Source organism: Haemaphysalis longicornis, unplaced genomic scaffold (assembly GCF_048455015.1).
Source record: "Haemaphysalis longicornis isolate Haplotype H1 unplaced genomic scaffold, Haemaphysalis longicornis Haplotype H1 scaffold_5, whole genome shotgun sequence".
Taxonomy (NCBI): Eukaryota; Metazoa; Arthropoda; class Arachnida; order Ixodida; family Ixodidae; genus Haemaphysalis; species Haemaphysalis longicornis.
The window spans coordinates 66,474,418-66,494,784 of record NW_027526385.1 but is presented as its reverse complement, the minus strand read 5'-3'; the positions used below and the strand labels follow the sequence as shown (position 1 = coordinate 66,494,784).

Below are 20,367 nucleotides of genomic sequence, written 5' to 3'. Positions count from 1 at the left end.
CATTTAGATGAAATATCTGGTTTATAAGAGGCTGACACGCAGCCAGCTACAGCATACTGAGTCCCAGATAAATGGCTTGCTAAGGGCTAATGCAGCACAGGAAAGCACAGGAGTGCTGGACGGAGATTAAGTGCGTCGACAACACTTAAAAAAATTAACGAATGTTGGTCGATAACTTGAGGAAGTGTAAACTGCAGCTGGCAAAAAAATGCTGGATGTCCTGATATGCCTAACAGCATGGCAACTGAATCCGTAAACTGGATATAGGAGCAGAAAATTTGCTGACTCCTTCTGAACAATGTGAGAACTGTTCTTACTGGATCAAAAGATTTGTTACTGAACGTTTGCTGCAAATAAATGTTAAAACCAATCACAAAGAAGATTTAAGTTCATAAAACATTTTTGTTTGAGTAAAATGAAGACTCCTCCCACTTTAGCCACCCTGGACGAACATGCTGGATGGTGGAGACATATGACAAATTTGTTTTACGCAAATTTTTTTAAAGCACTCATCACCAGGTAAGCTGAGGAGGTTGCATAAAGAAAAGAATTTTCACGCTCCTGCTTTCACACCACTGACGTATTTGGTTTTGCTCTCCACTTGCTCCTTACACACCATAGGAAAAAAAAAACTCATCATGCACCAAAAAAACCCGTTATGCTTGGGTTAATATACTACCCAAATGTTTAATTCCCACTTTAAGGCGTTCCTGGCTTCCTTTTCAAGGTTCTTGGGATAAGAGGCAGAAGTGTTCTTTGTTGCCTTCCGGCGTGCTCTTTCCTGGCACATGGAAACATTGAATGCTTGTGCACAGGCCTCACACATTAGCTGGAGGCCAGTGTGTTGGAGCAGTGAAACATTAAAATGCAGTAAGTACGAAACTTAAGAAGTTGGACACACAGGACCAGCGCTAGTACTGAGAGTCCTCTTTCTCTTCCTTACCTTGCTGTTTCAATATGTGCCATGTTTCAATAACCAACTGGCCCTTATTACTGTATTTGCACGATTCTAACGTGCCCCTGATTGTAACATGCAGGAAAGTTTACTCATGAAAATCCGAACAAAAAATTTATTTTGAAAAATAATTTAAAAGTAAACATTTGCAACAGGTGGCTGTGGTATGCCCACTAAGGAATAGGTATGCCAAAATTTATCCACATGATGCTAGCAGATTGTCTTGCATTGGATTGAGTTGGATTTCGGGAGGAGTTATACCCCTGTCACACGGGCACTTTCAATCACGATTGAAGTGAATTGCGATCGAGTTTTCGAGCGTGCTCGACGTACTGCCGCTGCTACACGGCCCGTTTCAATCGCGATCGAGAAGTTGCACCGGTTGCACTTGTGTACGCCAGATGGCGCTAACGATGTACTTGCGGCCGGCGTCTGGTAACTTCGCGCGGTCATAGGTATATGTAACTATGGAAATGTTACCGCACGCTTGTTTGGGTTAAGTTATTTGACACAATTTGTGGCATTAGTTGAAGTTTTCACCTTCTGTGTCATTACTGAGCGGGGATGAGAGTAGTCGAACCCCGCAATAACGAAACCGCCGGGGAAAGCAAGAAAATTCGCTTTTGCGGGAATTTCGTTGCTGCGAGAATGAGACATAAACGACCGGAAAATTGGCCACAAACCAAAAATTTATTTCCTAAAGTCGGTTATATTACTTCGTGAGCCTTACCTTGCAGCCAACGTCACAGTTCTGCTACCACTGTACAAGTGGTTCATTGCTAGTCGTCGTGCGCGCCCAAGAACGAGATAGTGTCAAACGCATCCAAAACATTCCGTGGGTTCACCTTCTCTGCACGTTTCCGCCCCGGCCCTCGGCACCGAGTACGTCCGATCATGCAAGTGGAGCCCAGCTTCTTCTGTTTACGAACTTTGCCAGACAGAGTGGCACCTCGTTGCACCAATACTGTTTACAAAACTTGGTGAGCACCGCTTTCTAGACGTCCAGAAAGGTCACAGCTGTCACTGTTTTGTTTTGCGCACGTGCGCCATTGAAAACTGGTGGGATCCTTGCTTTTCAAAATGGTTGAGCTAGTTGCAGGCGTTTCCAAACTCGTCGGCGCTATCCTCCCTTGGGCCACTGACTTGGGCGATGATGGCTGCCTTATCTCGTAGCGATAAAAACCTCAACTTTTGGGCTGGCGAAGGCATCTTACTGAGAGCAAACATGCCAATCGCCACGCACAAACAACAAACGCACGCGTTCTGTTCAGCGGTAGTGGGCTAGCGTAGCCCAAGCCAAAGCCGTGACTTGAGTCACCATGTGTCGCCCCCTGGTGGTGCCGCTGCGAGGCTGCCTCCACCGCAGCCGGCTGCGCGGTCTTTTGTAAACAAATATGGCGGCGGCCATGCAAACGTGCTGTGGCTGAAGTTTACGCACTTTGAGTCCAAAAAAAATGCACTGAGCACTTTTCGGATACAGTTACCCTCCAATGGGTAGGTAAAATGCCGACCAAACTTGCACCGAATTTCGTTAACGCGGAATCAGTTTCCAAAAACGTTTCGTTGCCGCGAGATATAAAATACACGGGCGTCTATGGACGTTTGCCGGGGATCCGAAAATATTTCGTTGCCGCGGGAATTTCGTACCAGCGGGATTTCGTTATCGCGGGTTTTGACTGTATCGCCGCTTTTGTTCGATCGTGCTTGGAAGCCTCGATCGCGCTCGAGAAACCAGGATTGAGTTCGAGCGGGATCGAGCTCGATCGCGATTGAAACTGCCATGTAGAATGCGCCCAATCCAGATTGAGCTCGATCCGGATCGACTCAATCGTGATTGAAAGTGCCCGTGTGACAGGAGTATTAGTCTGTATGGCTATGCGCTGGACGCTTTGAAGCCGATTTCAGTTTTGCACCCGACTGTAATGCACGCACAAATTTGAAGGCTACTTTTAGCAAAAAAGGGTGCGCATTACAATTGTGCTAATATGGTAATGCAATGACAGTGCGCTGGTTTTACCGTGTAACCTGTTCAAACAACATGCTTGACCCTGGCATCTGAGAATTGGTTTCCTCAGCTGTCAAGCACAGTGGCAGCGAAGTAACGTAGCTGCAGCTGCACTCACGTCAGGGGCAGGGTTGGCCGTACGGGGGACAGGCTCATAAAGGAGGCATTCTCGACTGGAGCGGCGCTATCTTCCTCCGCGTGCGAGCCCAGCAGCGTGCTCTTCAGCTGCCTGGCAGCAGCAACGTTTTGCCCTCTGGCGGAACCCGGAAGCAACCGGCGATGAACATGGGCGCCCAGCGGCGTCCTCTGCCACTGGGATGGTGTGGGTGGCAGCAGTGGCGGCTCCAGCATTCTGCGGGAGGGCAGGTTCTCTGCAAAGGGAGAGGACACCGATGCAAGAAGGGAGGGACACCCTGGAGGCTAATGTTTCTACTAGCACACCTCTGAAGGCTGCTAGAAGGCTGACAATCACGAGGCTGTCGGTCTTTCACCTCTCAGTTTACTACATTCGCGTAGTGCCTAGCCCATGATGCTCTCCCGCTGTGCCTCCAGTTCTGGTACCAGATGGCACCTGCTTAGCAGTAACTTTGTATGTACAAACCTACAAATCAGGGTGTTCCAACACCACTGAAAAAAAAAATGCACGTGTGAATGCAGACACGCGCATGCAAACACACAAAAAAAGATGGGAGGAAACAGCGAAAAGAAAATGTAATATTTTTTTCAGTCTCTAAAGCAAACCCAAAAGGTTGACCTTACAGTTATTGATGTTGTCATATTGCTACTGAGCCGTACGCCAACCCACCCCAATGTATTCCACCTAAGAGTGTTAAGCCTGTCTACCCTAGCTGTATGCTCTGGAGGCACTTTTCAGAGACGGAAACTGCGAATGTAGAGCAGTCTCAGTTGACAACCTTGCTAGGCCCACTCAACACTGCTTGTTTGTTGAAAATGATTGACACAGGTTATGGCTTCCAAGGGACACCTACACATAGTTCTGAGCAGAAAAATGTGAGTGCTACACAAAAATCTGTGCTTTGGCACAAGTAGCTTTTGGCATACTTAGCACTAAACTTTGTCTCATCAGACCATAGGTGCCTAAGTCACCAAGTGCACCTGTTTATGTCCCACTCATGAGATAACCTTGCACCAAGGCACACTTTAGGTATTATGCGCAAATTATTCTCAATTGCAAAAACTCATTTTTGTCCTAATTACTAAATTCACAATGCATCCAGTGCATATCCCTGAATGCGCATTTCTAATTTGAGCTGCATTATCGCTACCCATCGCAGTGGAATTTTCGTGTTTTTGAGTTTGGTGAGAAAAACAAAGAAGTCATTTGTTGATATTTCGTAAACTATTATTATTTTTTGCCCGTCCAATGGTTCAAACCGTTCGAGATTACTATTTTTTTGTTTAATTGGGCGTTAAACCAGAACTGAACCATCCTACTAGGAGCAATACAAAAACCAGAACATAAAAAGTACTTTTGTTCCCACGCCCTGGCACCAATACTCCAATTCATTCACTACATGCAGCTAGTCTCTTACAGCTAACACCCTTTACAACAGCTAAAGCATATCCACATTTCTTTATTAGCACTGCATGTCGTTTTGCTCTCTTCCAGAGCTACACACAAAGTTATCATTTTAAACCTGTGGCACCACCATGGGTTTAAAAAGTTTGCTTCACTGCACAATAGGAGAAATATATGATGACATGTGCATTGATACGCAACATCTTCCCCTCCCACTTGCTTTTTAATAACGAGCAGCTGACAGAACATGTTCCCCATGAGAAACTGACCAACCCACTACTATCCCTGTGAAGAAGAGAATCACGATTCTACTAGCAGTGAGCGCACCACGATTATGACGATGACTACGTCTGTACAAGCAAATCTCTGCACGGTGCCAGGTGTACATTATGTTCTACAACTAAAGGCACGATGCAGTTGTGCACAATTACAGCTGCATAACTGTTAGCACACTGGCAAGGAATGTCAAGTATAAAAGTTACCACGCAATAATAAAATTTATAGAAGAAGACGGTTCCAAGCATCAGCAATTAGACAGCTCTCCACAAAATTTCTGCATGCACGTTACCTGGAGGTATCGAAGAGAAATAGCGGTTGTCTTGGTCTAAAAACAATTACATCTTGAGACATAACTCGAGAAAGGGCGGTTAACAGCTACATGACTAGCAACCCTCTGCACAGCAGTGTAACATCTCAACCTCTGGGCAGTCATTGAAAGTTTGCCATCAATGTGCCAAATTGCCCCGTAATAGTCTGTGAGGCATGCTGTAGTGAAAGGCTTCGAGTTGATACGTCACATGGAATCCTCTAACGTGCCCATTATGTCACATACAGGAGGCGCAGAAATGATTGTTGCCCCAGCTCAGTCAAACTAGCCACCTCAACTGCACAGCCTTGCAGTCACCACACCCGAATGGTAGGCATGACAAGTAGCGCACCTTTGTTGTTGGCTCTGCTGATGACGGGCTTTGTCTTGATCTGCCGAGCCCTGTCCGCATAGCGCAGGGTGTTCACCGTTTCCGTAATGTTCCCGATGGCCGGGCTGATGCAGGCAATCATCACTGTGAAGCTGCTGCCGTTGAGAGAGTCTAGGGTGGAAACGCAAGGAAAGGGAAGACACGCCACAGGGCAATAATAATTGCAAAGTTTCCAAACTGGCTGTCAATTGTTTTTTTATTTCACTGTGGGAACACAATTTCCCAAAACCCAACAAGACGGTGAAAGAAAGATTGCCAAATTAAGATTGCCAAAAAATAAGATTGCCAAAAAATAAGATTGCCAAATTTATTTCATTCATTGAAAGGTAAAGAAAAACTTAAAGATAACCAAGCGCCACTTGCCCACCCTATTGAGTGCTTCACTCACATTCACCGTAGTGGAAGGACCTAATTCTTGTTACTGCTAAGCAAAGGTTTATGATGTTTTTTGTTCAGCTTTTGAACATTTATTTCTTTCACTGACAGAATTCGTGCCTGCATAGATGCCCTATCCATTGCCAAAAGGGGGCACTACTACTATGAAGGTGCTCATGCTAAGGCGAGTTTCTTAAATTGTATGTATCGAAGCACTCTGCACCAGACAACAGCTCCTCGATTCCTTTTACATGCTTGGCATATCTTAAATGTGAAGCATTCCATCGCACCCTTCCCCCCCCAACTTCTTTAGGCAAGCAACACCCCACCATAATTGGTGAGAAAAGAGAACCCATCTCTCGTTGATGACTTCTTTAGGACCTCAATCTTGTAGCACCTTGCTCTTCTATAGTTCCAAAGGAATGATCTGCCTTATGATTGCAATGATGCAGCAGTCTGGCATTGTTCGCCGATTCTTTTTTGCATGTAAGGCGATTACTCCCCCATGTAAACTCAAAAGAGCTCCATTAGTGCATGATAGGTGCCGTATTTACACGATTGTAGGTCAACCCTATTTTTTCAAATTTGACAATCCAATGACTTAGAATTGAAATCGAACCGTCTACCGCTAGTAACGGCAAGAGAAACGAGAAATCGGAAATGCTACAAGGTGGGGACAGCTTTGCACCCTCGTTCCCATGATTATGGTCTAAAGTGTGAACCGCATGGGGCGTTTTCTGCTCACGAAAATGCGCCGCGCTGCCGCTTCCGCGAATACCACCCGCATGCTGTGCGCTACGCGATCGGCGGTGGCAACATGGCGGCGTCACCAGCCGCGAAGAGGGGCGCGTAGCTCCAGCGACCGCTTCTAACCAGTCTTTAAAATATCACTGAAGGCACAAACGAAGATGTTTGTGCAGGAAAGGAGCTGATAGTGTGGTTGAAAACGACACTATAAAGCATCATCCGCGCTGCTAGGGAAAGCGCCAATCGTATATCCGCCACTGTGGTAAGCCTAAACATCTCCGGGGGCGCCAGCCGGCTGTCCCAAGTGCTTTCAAACTGCCGCCATGAAGAGCGCGCCTCCCCATTGGGGCAAGACGTCAGGCTCCTCCCACTGCCGCGCTCGTCACATGTCATACCGACCATGTACCAACGTATAACTTAGAAGTTGCCGCGCGCGCGGAATCGTCGACGCGGGCATGAAAAAGTCGCCCACGCAACACCGACGCGCACGAATCGTGTGCAAGAACGTGTCAAGAAGCATTTTATTCATCTCTAATAAACAAAATGAGCATTACCAAATCCCTTGATTCAATGCGCAGCGCTGATGTAGCCCAAATCATATTGTCACGAAGCCAGAGACGACGCAGTTGTCTTGAAAGAAAACACGTTTATTGAAGCGAACTTGTGCTCCCCTAACAACTCAAATAATACACACGCGGCGAAGCAGCAGTCAGCAAAGTGACGTACTCAAGTGAGCGTCGGAGATCGAATGCCGCAGCGTCTGCTCGGCAGGCTTTTATCTTTCGGCGGAAGTGTTTCTGGAACCGTCGATTCACATCCAGAACATTGTAGATCACAGAAGATTGTTCTGGGCTAGTGACGTTAGGGCGAAACAGTCTGCTTATCTGAATGTGATAGCCCGTGCGGCATAAAAGTAAAGAATGGAAGACGCGCTTCGTTTGGAACGCAGATAACACAGCCGGGCGTGGCCCGGCAGTAAAAACAAACAATAAACAAACCCATACATGGTTCGCGGCATTATCGCATTGTTCAGTACACTTCCGAACACGATGGTGGGAGGTTAGTCGCTCAAATTCGGGCCCTTTTCTCTCCCCCTCTCCGCCCTCCCTCTCTCAAAACCTATTAGCTTAGCTAGTTGCTCAAAAGTAAATCGCGCGCGGCCGCTTCCATCAGCCGCCATGTTATTTGTTTTGGTATCACGCGGCAGTGGCCGCTGCTAGTTGCTTCGATGGTTGTCATCTCGCAGCGAATGTGTTCTTCCCGCTCAACCCACAGCGCATGGTTATTCTGGGTGCTTATACAAAAGTTTTTTTTTAACATCTACCGCGCATACTGCGAGCGCACGGCTCTTCTGGGAGCATCGATCTTTGATGGTAGAGCCGCCGTGTGGGTTGACGGAAGAGCTTCTCTTTGTGATACAATTTTCTAGGCGGTGCTCGAATTTTTTTTTTTTTTTGAGAGATGTAACTTTTGGGGTTCGACCTACATTCGAGTCGACTTAATATCGTGTAAATATGGTGCGTAATTTGTCTGCTTTTGTGCAAATTCATTGTGCGCCTCAAGATTGTGCTCACCTCGCAGGAGACGTGTGAGGGCAGAATCACGGTACGAGATGAACTGGGGCTTTCCTCCTCCCTGCATGCAGAGTGCATTGATGACGTTCCCCAAAGCCAAGAGGCCAAGATTGATGTTGACACCTGAAACACACACACAGAGAGAGAGAGAGAGAGAGAGAGAGAGAGAGAGAAATTAAAGCCGTTCTGCTCAATGTCAAAGCTGTCGAAAGTCCAGAGCAGTGAGTCACCATAATGGCTGTAGCGCCGTTATCCACTCACTGCTGCCACACATCACGCTCTTCGCCACCCTGTCTCACTCCTCTGAATGGAACGGAGGTTTGTCCAATGCAGTTCACATTTCCCCACCTTTGCAGTGCTCGCACACACCCTGCCTGAAACTGTGCCAGCTGGAGTTCTGTTCTTTTCGTACTTGCTTTTTCTCCAGCATGTGCTGGCGTTGCACTGCCACTTTTTCTTCGCTTGCTATCGTGAAAAACAACCAAACAAGCGTTCCTAACTAAATGAACATGGGTGCTCGTGGTTAATTACGTATATTGTTACAGGACTCCGGTGGGCAATGCCTCACAGCGCCTTGATTCAAGAACGATGGTGACGACGACGAAGTGCTTGGCGCGCACGTTGCGCGATCTCTTTCATGGCGGCTATGTGAATAATGTAAATAGACCGCTTCACCCCTTCGCATCATTCGTCTCATCTCTGTTCTGCCGCCACGTAACAATATTTTGCCTCGAATGTACCTGCAGTTTTCTTTGTGCTAAACATTGGGGATATGTATGACAGGCGCCAGCGGTTCAAGAGTTTCGGATGCGTATGATTATTTAAACCGCTTGGCTTTCGAAGCCTCTGTGGGACGCCGTTACGACGGGACTCTGCTACGCAGTACGCCATGGGTCCAGTGAGCGAGCTACGACGACAAGGCGAGCCCCTAAAGTGCTCTGCACTTAAAAAGGCGGGGAGGGTTAAATGTTGTTCGTTCCTGTTTCGAACACAGAGCGGGGTCATAGGTGTGTAGGGACCATGCGAGACCTAAAGAGTGTGCTTCACACCATCAAGACACCACCACCGTCAGGCACTGAAATGAACGCAGCCACCCTGGCTCACTACTGCAGTCGCAGGCCTTAGAAAAGTGCAAGCTAAAAGTAAAAGAGGTGCTTTTCACTACAGAGATAAAGCAGCATTTTGTTCAGGGTTCTCAAATGAAGGTGAGGATGCTCAACAAAGCAACAGCATGCAGGTTTTTGATTTCTCGGAGGCGTGCAGACATATGTCGCGCAGCAATAGAAACGGGCAAAGTGTGCAGTGTAAGCTAATGTGGAGCCGAAATTGTATGCCCACAAATTTCACCTCTGCAACTAATTATTTCTATGTGTAGGCACCATCTACTAATGAGCTAGTATAGGTTAGTGGCACTATCAATTGAAGTAGCCTGTCCTACCATGAAAACTGGCCAATGGAGGAGTGTATTCTTATTTCATTAAGGCGGACTGATCAGTTAATTCACTTCATTAGATTCGACTGATTATGAGGTTTAACGCGCTGATGCTGCACAAACGATGAGGCGTGCCATAGTGGAGGGCTCCCAATTAATTTTGACCACATGGGAATTTTTAACGTGCGCCAAAATCTCGAACACATGAAGGATGTTTACGCTTTTTGCCTCGATCAGAAAAGCGGCCGCTGCAGCCGGGAATCGAACCTGCGTCCTTGGCCACTGAGCCACCACGGTGGGTAATTTGTTAAGCTACCATACTTACCCGATTCTAACGCGCACCCGATTTTTCTGGCAAAAAAACCTAAACAACTTGCACCTTCGATTCTAACGCGCACAGAACTTTGTGACCCAGAAAAACGAATGCGAGAGAAACGGGCGATTTATTTCCCGAAGTAATCTCTCATCTTACTCCTCGTCGCTTTCTGCTGACTACAACATCTCATCCTTGGTGCTGCCAAGCGCGTTAGCGATGCCACACTACTGAACTAACGTTCAACTATGGTCGATGGCATCGTGGTCCACACCTCGCACGCCTATCCCGCAAGCTTCTCCAGAGGGGCACGCTTCAGCCGACCGCTCGTTTTGAAAGCATGGAAGCCGCTCGTAAGCCACTCGGGGAAGCGGTGCACCTTCATTGCTGCTGCTGCCATTGCTGTATCAAGCGTGCAAGTGGAACAATTTGACGATTTGTGCGAACGCCAATAGAAAAGCCTAGGTTTCCTGCGTCTGAAACATGGATGGTCCGAAAGTTGGCGCCATCTTGAGATGGCGATGACGATGGGTGGGACAAAATTTCCGCTGTTTCGGCAGTTTCGGTTTCGTATCCGATTATAACGCGCATGCGACTTTTCCGCCTATTTTTTCGGAAAAAAAGTGCAGGTTAGAATCGGGTAAGTACGGTAATAAAAAAGGGTGGGATTATCATATGCTCCTCTTCTCTTGTGTCATTGGTACCGGGGAAAAAAAAGAAAAAGGCGCATGAATGATGCCCCCTCTTGTTTCTGCACCTTCTTTCCTCCTGTCTCCAGTGCTGTGGGTCCTCTTGACAGCCTCTGAGCCAGCCAAGTCGACAAGCTGTAGCTTTGACGTGAACATTGTCCTGGAATACAAATGTTGGCACATCAGAAGAGAGTTCCATCAAAGCGGCCCAGAAAAAAAAAAGACAATCCCAGCAAAGATAACGTATGAGGGTCTTTAGTACACTCCTGGGTATAAAGATCCCAATTCCCTTGCTATTCCACCAAACAACACCTTATCTCCCCTTGTAAGACCAGGTTTGTAATACAACTCATAATACTGCTCACTGTATCAAGGAGTAGGTCCATTCAACCAAAAGGGCTGCTGCTTTGAAGAGCAAGGGAGACAGTGAATGAAGAGGAAAAATCCAGCAAAGCACCTCCTGAGCACACCTCACAGGCACACCATCCCATAGAACTTCAGTGGTATAAGTGGAAATGTCAAGGCAGACACTGCGGCACCGAGGGTGCACGACCTATTAAAATTACATCACCTTTTCATCAGGAAAGATGCTTTAGTTCTTGCATCAAAAACTGCCAGCAGCATTCGGCGATCTATGTGGGCTATCATGTTACACCAGTGCGTGTCGCTTCACTCTACAGACCCCTTTCAAGTCATCTCTGATGTCACACGGGCACGCCAAGCATGATGAAGTGGCTCTACACAACATGTGGCTCAATGTAGCTTCACAGAGTACTCCCAGTTTTAGCTGCAGCAGGGCACTTCCCCAGTCCGTGACAAACGTGGAGGTTTAGATTACCTGAAATGTAAATGCGTGTGGTTTTCAGCAACTAGTGCATCCCTTATAGTGTCCTTGAACCAGTCACTTACTGGAAGATTACAACCGAGTAACATATTAGGCCCCCAGACGAGTCTGAAACATTCATTCCATGCGACCAAAGCTCTGATGACTTCTTGAATTGACAGGATTACGTTAGTGTCTCTAAATAACCACACATGCAAGCACATCCTCATCTAACTGGTAATTCATTTAAGTGTCAATTTTTTCATCCACCAGGCATAGTAAGATACGCGTCTTTGCTAGGCTAACCTGGCCAGTTTCATTAAAAAAAAAATCGCGGGCCATCTCCACTAACGTGAAACCTGGGGAGGGGCAAAGCATGCAGTCTATAGGGGTATTCTTGGCGCCTTGGCATTTTTGCCAACAGAGATGAAACCATTGGGGGTAGAGGTATACAGTGTTGCTGCACAAGTCTCGTGTCTTTGAAGCACGAAGCTCTCTAGCGCGAGGTGTAAACGAATGTCCCGGCATTTTTTCAGTACGCGTTACGAAGCGTTTCAGCGTGAAGCGTAAAAGAGTGTCCCAATGTTTCAGTACCATGACTACATGAGACAACGATTACGACGACAACGACAGGAGACGGCAACAGCCCAAGACCCTGAGGGGCTCCGCCCCTAAAAGCCCGTCCTCCCTCACCCTTGCACGTGTCCCTGCAGGTGGATGCTGAAGATGGCGTGCGAGCGGCTGGAGCAGCTGTTGAGCAGGGTGGCCCCCGTGCTGCGGTTGCGGCTGCCCTGCTCCAGGCACTGCAGGGCCTCCTCCGGACCACCCACCTGCTGGTTGACCAGCCCCGGCAGCTGCACCAACGAGAAACCCCAGGGACCCTCGCCTTTAATCGCTGCATTTGAGCACTCAATCATGTCACCCGCGCCAAAGAAGTGTACCGGGCTGCATCTCCACAAGCACGTGGGTGTTTTTTATGCAAAGTCCTTTTACGTGGGCAATGCACCGACTGAAGAATAAACAGTGAATCTGGTCCAAAAAAATGAGCTGAAAGCTTGCGGTATTTTACTGTACTAGCCACTCAAAAGTTGATGCCACGCTTTCCAACTAGTAGACACCGCCGCTGCGTAAAAAAGAAGCTGTGTTAATAGTTGAAACTTCCAGCCGCAAGCTCTTCTACCTTATAGATAGCATGCAGGTCTTTTACAACTACTTTTGTTTACAAGGATGTGGCCTCGTATCCGTGCCAGTGTTCTAACAGCAGAGCTGTCGTTTCTGGCTGTAATGTGTGCAACGGTACCAAAAAACACAAAGTCATAGTTACTTCAACTGATTACCACACACGTGAGCACGCCCCTTGTGAGGAGTGCGTGGCGTAGTCCAGGCTTGCGCGTGGCGCAAAAATATACCAAGAAAACAGTTCATGGGCGTCTATGCCTCAAGGGGGGAGCACAAGAAAGGGCGAGCTACAGACGCCCAGTTCACGAAGCCAGTTCTCGCCGGTTCTAGCACGTGAAATGTGAAAGCCTGCGGATGAAACGATCCAGGCCCACCAGTCATGCACGAGGAAGACAACGATACAGATGGACATGACTATCGCTACTACTACCACAGTGAAAAGCAACGACGGAACAGCTAAATAAACAATTTCAAACCTAATGCAATGTGTGGTGGTGTGTCCTTCAGTGCATACATAGAAAGAAATCCTCTGGCTCAGCTTTAGTTCAAGCCTTGCACAACTTAGTGCAAGCTTTGCCAATTTTTAACCCTAGTTGTACAACAAAACGGGCTTCAGCACTCCAATTGTACTGGTGCAAAGGACATTACTTGAGTGCTACCAAGGAAGAAGGCGACTGAGGAGGTGAACACGAGCCAATTTATGACAAAAGGAGGAGACCCACCACAATGACCTTGCCCACTTCTCGGATGGGGATGGCCTCCCGCTCCTTGGGGTTTGCCAGCAGGTCGAAGACGTTCTCATTGTAGATCTCCAGTAAGGACACCTTGGCCGTCCAGCAGCCCTGCTGCTGGGACAGGACAGCAAACAGGTCCCGCACGGCCTGGGGGATGATGCCCGGGTTGGCAGCGGCCACCTCACTCTGGCCATAGTTGGTGCCCATCGTGTACGTCTTGCCCGAGCCCGTCTGGCCGTACATGAGCACGCTGCAATTGTAGCCTGCGGGAGAGGGAGGAAGACAATATGACAACTGTTGAGGCTAATACATGCGTCTTGAAAGTACAGGCACTTTTCGTGCAAGAAACTGTCACGAACACCTGGCCAGTGCGCTCAATTTATTCGTTTAGGCGTCCACCACTGCAGCTCCCTCGCCGGGGGCGGCCATTTTCTTTCTGTTGCTCCTCCCTCGTCTCACACAAGAGTCAGCCCGTTTTTTTTTGCAAGCGAGAGGAGTGGAGGGCCAACTGGGGACAGCGTAGCCGCTGGGCTCCCTTTTCAGTGGGCTCATCAGGAGCTTAAAGACACGTGCAGGCCAGAACGAGGGAAGCTGCTTGGAATTCATACCAGGTGCAAGTAGCTGGGGGTACTGGGGGTGAAAATTCTTTAGCGGAAGTCCGATCAATAGGTTCACAGTGGCACGACCAGTTGCACGGAGGATCCAGAATCTCCTCGATCATCGTCGCGAACCGCAAGAACATCTCAACTCCGCAAGCCAGTCCCAAAAACATAAGCAAGTAGCCGAGCGAAGCCGACGTATCGTCGTCGAGCTTTGTCGTTGTCGAACAGTACTGTGAAGGCAATGCCTAAGGTTAGCGTGTATTGTCAAGGCGATACCTAGGATTAGCATGCAGTGTCAAAGCCCCGTCTAGGGTAAGCATGTAGTTTAAAGTCTATGCCAAGGGTTAGTGTCCGAAGTGTTCACTATTAGTCCTTGGCCCATGCAGGACATGCCTGGGAGGCAGTGAGTCGTATTGTTGGGTTGTACAGCTCCGCGGAGAGCATTTTTGTAGCCCCTTTTGTGTGCTTGCGTCGTTTATTTTTTTTTGTAGTTTAACAGAAGTTTGAGTGCGCATGAATTCTCTCTAGCACCAGTGACTTCAGCACGCGTGCACACGCACGAGCTGATCAACCTTCACGCCTTTTGTTTGTGCAAGTGAGCAAGAGGTTGCGACAGTGACGACAGTGAAGAAGAAAGCTACATGGCGTCAGCGGACGGCGCACATCTGTCCACAGCTATTTCACTTGCATGGATGATATGCTAGAATGCGTGACACCAGTGACTATCAACTGTCACTGTACCTTCTCCACAACTATTCTATGCCTCCACTGCAGTAGCCGAGTCAAACTCCTGGTTTTCTCTTTTGCTGTCTCCCTTGTCTTCAGTGCTCATTCACAAAGGTACAGCGGTCAAACTGTCAACAACACCCGAATGCAAGGCTGTCAATACGTGGAGCGATGCCTGTTGATAGCCACCTGCGTTACCAGCAAGATTAGTGGATGGCGCTGTGACAGCCAGACACATGAAAGCCATGCAGCATGGGTCTTGGTCGTGCTATTGGGTGCGAAAATAAAGGGAGCGACTGCGTGAATTATACTGCAAGCGATTACTCTAAAAAATGACACACGAAGTGTCAAGCCACACGCATGTCCCCACCAATTCACATGATTGAGCATGAGTGGTTAAACTTCAAGGCGCTGATAATAACTGTTTGTGCCAAAGAACCGTGCCAAAGAAGAGATCAACACTTCACTAGTTATTTGCAGAAGATAAATTCAAAAACAGGTGCTGGCAGCTGTCGTGGTCCGGAACTGTTTATGTCAAAGCGCGGAAGCATCCGCAATATCTTTCCCATGCCTAGCTGCCACAGCGCTGTCCACTAATCTCGCTGGTCACGCCAGTGGCTATCAGCCGGCTGCGCTGCACGTATCGATGGCTAGGTGTTCGTGCGTTATTAACAGTTTTGATCTCAGTACATTTGGAAAAGAATGGTGCGCAGACAGGAAAGTGCAGTGTCTCGGGTGGCCAGAAAAAGGGGTGCTGACACCAATTTTCGATATAATACTCTTACATTCTGGTTCCTTTACTCAACAGAATACCCAAGCTAAAACATGAGCAGCCTGCGATGTGTGGAACATCAATTCGATCTCATTTATCGTGCCGGCAGGACAGCATGTGGAGCGGTGCGCAGGAAATGGACACCGGCGTGATATTACTTAGTTGTAGGGAAAAGAGGTGACACCACTTCTCACGCATGGCCCGGCAAGTGGCGACTGGGCACTAGTGCGTTCATGAACTGATGCACGCAGACTGAGCTAGAGGCACAACCGCTTGCCAGAAAGGCACTCTTGCCAAAAATAAAGTTCCACACATGGGCAAGGAGCCAATATTATATTATTGGCTCCTATTGGCTTTACTATTGGTTCCCATATATATATTGGCTCCTGATATATTATTGCCCAAAATCGGTATAAAAGTTGCCATAAGGACTTTAATTGAAAGCAGTCATCAAATTTACGGCGCAATGGTAGGCCTAAATTCTCTGGAGGCGGGGCAATCGAAACAATGCCTCCACTGGTACAAAACGGTAAGGTTCTGTGATACAGGTTCATACAGGTGAGGTTCTGTCGGTACAAAACCGTGGTTCTGTCATATGCGCCCTCCAAGCTGGAAGCACAGAAAACCAAAACGTACGATTTTCAGGCCGTTCAATGTAATTAATTATTGCGCGCTCAAGTATTTCAAGAGCTTTGTCGAGTTCTCCAGGCCATTAAGTGTCAATAAAAGCTATAAAAAAGGAACATAAGATTTTTGTTTTCAGTACTCTTTTAAAGGTTTGTCCACATGCACGAAACATCAGGAGGTATCCAGCATGCAGAAGTGGGCAGCTGCCAGGGGAAACAGATCCAAGGACTGACTAAGGGGTGTGATGCGTTTATCAGGGCACTCCACACGGTGGCACTGCCAAACCCACAGTGTTTGCTGTTACTCTCTCTCCTATTAGCCATGCTACAAGGTACCTGCCCTGCCATAGTGACACCACCTTCACCACGTGGATCCCTCTCGAGTCATCTCTGATAGTCGCCGGTCTTTGTTTGCCCCTACTTCGGTTTAAAAATCCATGGTATATACATGTTTCAATTGTCAGAGATTCCACAAAGCTTATTCACTTTGTATAAGTGAAAGAGCTTATTCACTTATACAAAAGTTAACCATTTTGAATGCTTCTCCCTCCTGACGTTGTCCACTTTTCCAAATGTATAGCGACTCACCAGTTGTGACCTTGCCAATCAGGTCGGCAACGCAGCGGGTGTAGACATCCTCTTGCGTCGCAGTGGTGTCGAAGGTGTAGTCGAAAGTGAATCCGTACTCTTGAGCCACCACGAGCTGTGCTTGCTCCGGAAGCACCTCGATGGAGCCTTCCACACATTGGTTCTGTTCCTGGGGAAAGGGGGGCCGCACCCTGACGGCGACCTTCACTGCGCCGTCTGCCATGCCTGCGGGGGGAAGTCAGTGCGATAGAATGTATTGCTTTAACTTGAGAGGCAGCGACGAAAGCGATTTCTCTCAGCAATGGTACCCTCTAGCAATTGCCAGAGGCGAGACAAGTTGGCCAATACAATTAGTAGTAGTAGTAGTAGTAATAGTATGGGTACTTTATTAGCGCAAGAGCACTAATGGCCAAAGAACGACAAAAACCATTGTTTGGTCATTCAATAACTAAAAAGATTTACTGCAATGTTTAAAGCCAACACAGTCCGGGAGGAGTCTGCATTTTCATGCAGAAGTGCAGTTTAAAAGTGAACTTCTCCACAAGGTTTTACCGACTTGTGTATGCAGATCATCAGCCCCCTAACAGCCATTCTCTGTTACCCACTAAGGGTTTTCATTTTTTGTGAGTAGTCATCTGCTTCGGAATAAATGTGTTTTGTTTTTTCAGCCCGTGTTTTACATACTTCCCAATGCCTAACAACGCTGTCACACTCCTAAAGGCTGCAGCTAACCATTATTAGACAATAAAAACTTTATGCATGGTCCACCTGAATGCATCATTGCACTATCCATGCAAACGTCATTTAAGATTATGATCTTTCTTGATACGCCTGTCAGAACACGGTCATTTGAACATTTAAATGGTTATTGTCAAAGCCACCAAATCTCAAGAGACACATACATAAAATGAAACAAACATTTAATGCAAAGACTACAGCATTTATAGTTATCAAGGAGTTTGTTCGGTAACAAAAGCTGCCTTATTTGCTTATAACACAAAATTTAAAGTACGGCTTCCCCTCATTCATTTCTTGGGACGCCTGTCTCGGTTCAACAAATCATGACCTAATATAACATCAATTCTTACATCAGTTGCTCAATAGCCACCATGCATGACAAAGGGTTATTAAGGAGGCGTTCGTAAGCTACGGCAGGGGAACCAGGAATACAAGCGAATGGGAGACACTTGAGCTTTTTGAGATTTTTGGACATGTTCAGTGAACTCATCGAAGAATTCAAATGAAAGTTTCAGGAACTGCATAAGTTAGCTCAGTCCTAGGCTCAAATGTAACTACGAAGATATCGAAGTCAATGTTAAATAGCACAGCAGTGAGCCAGCCTCCTAACCTGGGTGCTTAAATGCTAAAAGTTATCACTTCTGGGGTGCTTTCTGGAAGATTTATGACGTAATAAAAAGTAGCGACCAATGCGTACTTGCAGTGCTAACTTATGGGGCGTAAACTTCGGGGCTCGCCAAGATGAGAAAGTTTTAAAACAAAAATGGATTTGGATGATGTTGGATTCATCCTGCAAGGGCAGTCAACAGGTTGACGATGACAAGGGTGGCGTCTTCCAATGATCCTCAAATCAGAACGTCCCCAGCACCTTGCTTTCTTCACTCGGCAATCGTTACTGCAAGTCTCGCTAAAGCTGGCGAGGCTTCTAGGGACTATGCTGCTCCTTCCACCGGCCAAAAATTTGTTCCAGAGATGTGGTTTCTCGAGTTCCAGAACATTTCTTTCACATATCAGTAAGGGTGGACGTTGCAAAGATCAACGATTTTCTTTTTGAACCGTTGCGAATGCATAGTGCGTCTAGTTAATACGTAGCGCCCATACACAGCCGCCTCGTTTCCCCCGCGATTAAAAAAAAATCAGTTTAAGCTTAAAACTTACCGTTCGGATCTCCCTTTAACTTTTCTCTCGCACTTTGAACGAGGGTGAGCACACAGAAATCAACGGTAACCAGCGTGGGGACGTTCGGTTGTTTTTAAAGGCAAGTGTCTGCTACCACCCGGTGTGTTTGCGGGGGGGCGTGGTCGGCGGGGCTCCTCACTAACGCGCACCGCAAAGCTTTGGTGACAGTCGGAGTCCCTGTGTCGCGACGGCCCACGAAACGTTCGGCTCCAAGGCGAATGTGCGCCCGGTTTGAAACTTAATCCAAATGCGCGAAAGGCGAGAAAAAACGAGACAAAAGCCGGTTTCGTGGGTACGCCGCACGTCGCCCCGGGCCTTTGGCCACGGAACTCACCGCTTGGAAGAGTTGTCGGCGAAGCAGCCTGCGCAGGTCTGACGTGAGGCAAGTTCGCAATGGAAGGGCCCTCCTGGATGCGCTTGTCCGAGCGAGCCGGGTTGGGAGCGGTGAATGGCACAGGCACTAAGAAAAATGACTCTAGAAAAAAAAAAACGACAACAGTTATAGAGTTAAAACAACTCTTAGCGTGAACCAAACTTCCACAATAGACAGTACCGCGTGGAAAAAAAAACTCACCCATCCATCGACGCCGACAGCGCGCCGCCGGCTCTCCAGCTACTCCGCGTCCGGGCAACAGGCGGGCAAGATGGCGTGCCCCTCGTTCTAAAATGCGTTTATCCCGACATTACAGAGCGCAGCTATTGGTCAGCTACCGCCTACCCTTCCACTCCTTTACATCGCTATCGCCTTCCAGAACATTCTGCCAGTTGTAAAACAAAATGACAGAAAAAGACAACTTCCAAGTCGCAGCCGCGCGGGCACTGGGGCATGCATGACCAGGCATTTGATGCTGCGTCACAGAGCAAGATAACCTTCTTGCCTCGTGGTGCTGCGTGCCTATCGCGATATGCCATTGCGTGTGTGCTACCAGGCTTTGGGTGGCGCGATTGCACGGTGCTCTCGATCATGCGGCCGCCGCTACCGGCCGTCTTCCGCGGCTTTTGAAACCGAATAAAAAACGCCACGTTTCGAAGGAATATCGTCGACTGAGCGGGAACGCAAATATGCTACTGCGTACGAGTCGGGGCTGTAAAGAAGGACGAAAATGAAGTGCTTGTTAGAGAGCTATGGGCGATATTGTTATGAGCATTTCAGATGCCGTTGCTTACACTGTCACCGCAAGGTCGTATGCTTGCTTGTTTTGGTGACGGTTATGAGGGCCGCGTGGGTGGCCTCAAAACATTCACATACCAGCGCAGGGAACAGGCAAATGAGTTGAAAATTGGTAGCTAAAGGTCGCCACGATGTAAGAATGCATGTAAGGCACAACATCCTTTAACTCAATACGCTTGCGTCTCACAGAAGAACAGTTGCGATGAATTCGTCTCTTGTATCGGGTTCATTGCACGCAAAGATGTCTGCATGCAAGCAGCCAGGTAATTAGACTTCTGTAAATGAATGAATGAATGAATTTATTCAGATAGGAATGGTCGAGCGCCTCATGTCGCGGAATCGAGGAAAGGGAGACAATAAATCCTGTTGGCTAGTGACCCCTAGCTTACACATCAGCCCCGCGCACGGGCCGCTTAGTTCAGGTCATTTTGGGGAAAACCGCCTTCGAAGAGGTGTAACGGGTCTATTTGATGATGTCTTTTGTGTCCGCGCCGCACGAGCTGAGGAACGTTCGCATGAAACAAAAACCACGCTATGTTCGTGCATACGATTGGATTGAACCACATCAAAATCAAAAGAAAACGTCTTTCGCATGTGTAAATAAAACTTTAACTTTTTCGTT

The 20,367-nt window shown here is 47.7% G+C and overlaps 1 protein-coding gene across 4 annotated transcripts in view; it reads right to left on the bottom strand.

Annotated features, from left to right (window-relative positions):
• Positions 1-19,250, bottom strand: part of LOC144138351 (uncharacterized) — a 31,404-nt gene extending 12,154 nt beyond the window's left edge. For 3 of the 4 annotated variants that reach the window (XM_077670591.1, XM_077670589.1, XM_077670590.1), the window contains exons 1-9: positions 19,149-19,250; positions 18,909-19,049; positions 16,658-16,882; positions 13,332-13,606; positions 12,124-12,284; positions 10,676-10,767; positions 8,174-8,296; positions 5,439-5,588; positions 3,079-3,331 (exon numbers count right to left, since the gene is read on the bottom strand). In XM_077670591.1, coding sequence (XP_077526717.1) covers positions 3,079-3,331; positions 5,439-5,588; positions 8,174-8,296; positions 10,676-10,767; positions 12,124-12,284; positions 13,332-13,606; positions 16,658-16,882; positions 18,909-19,049; positions 19,149-19,152 — 1,424 coding nt within the window. In that variant the 5' untranslated portion in view covers positions 19,153-19,250. Of the gene's footprint in view, positions 1-3,078; positions 3,332-5,438; positions 5,589-8,173; positions 8,297-10,675; positions 10,768-12,123; positions 12,285-13,331; positions 13,607-16,657; positions 16,883-18,553; positions 18,713-18,908; positions 19,050-19,148 lie in introns of those variants that run through there. The other variant, XM_077670592.1, reaches the window with a different exon arrangement.
• Between the last annotated feature and the right edge of the window lie 1,117 nt (positions 19,251-20,367).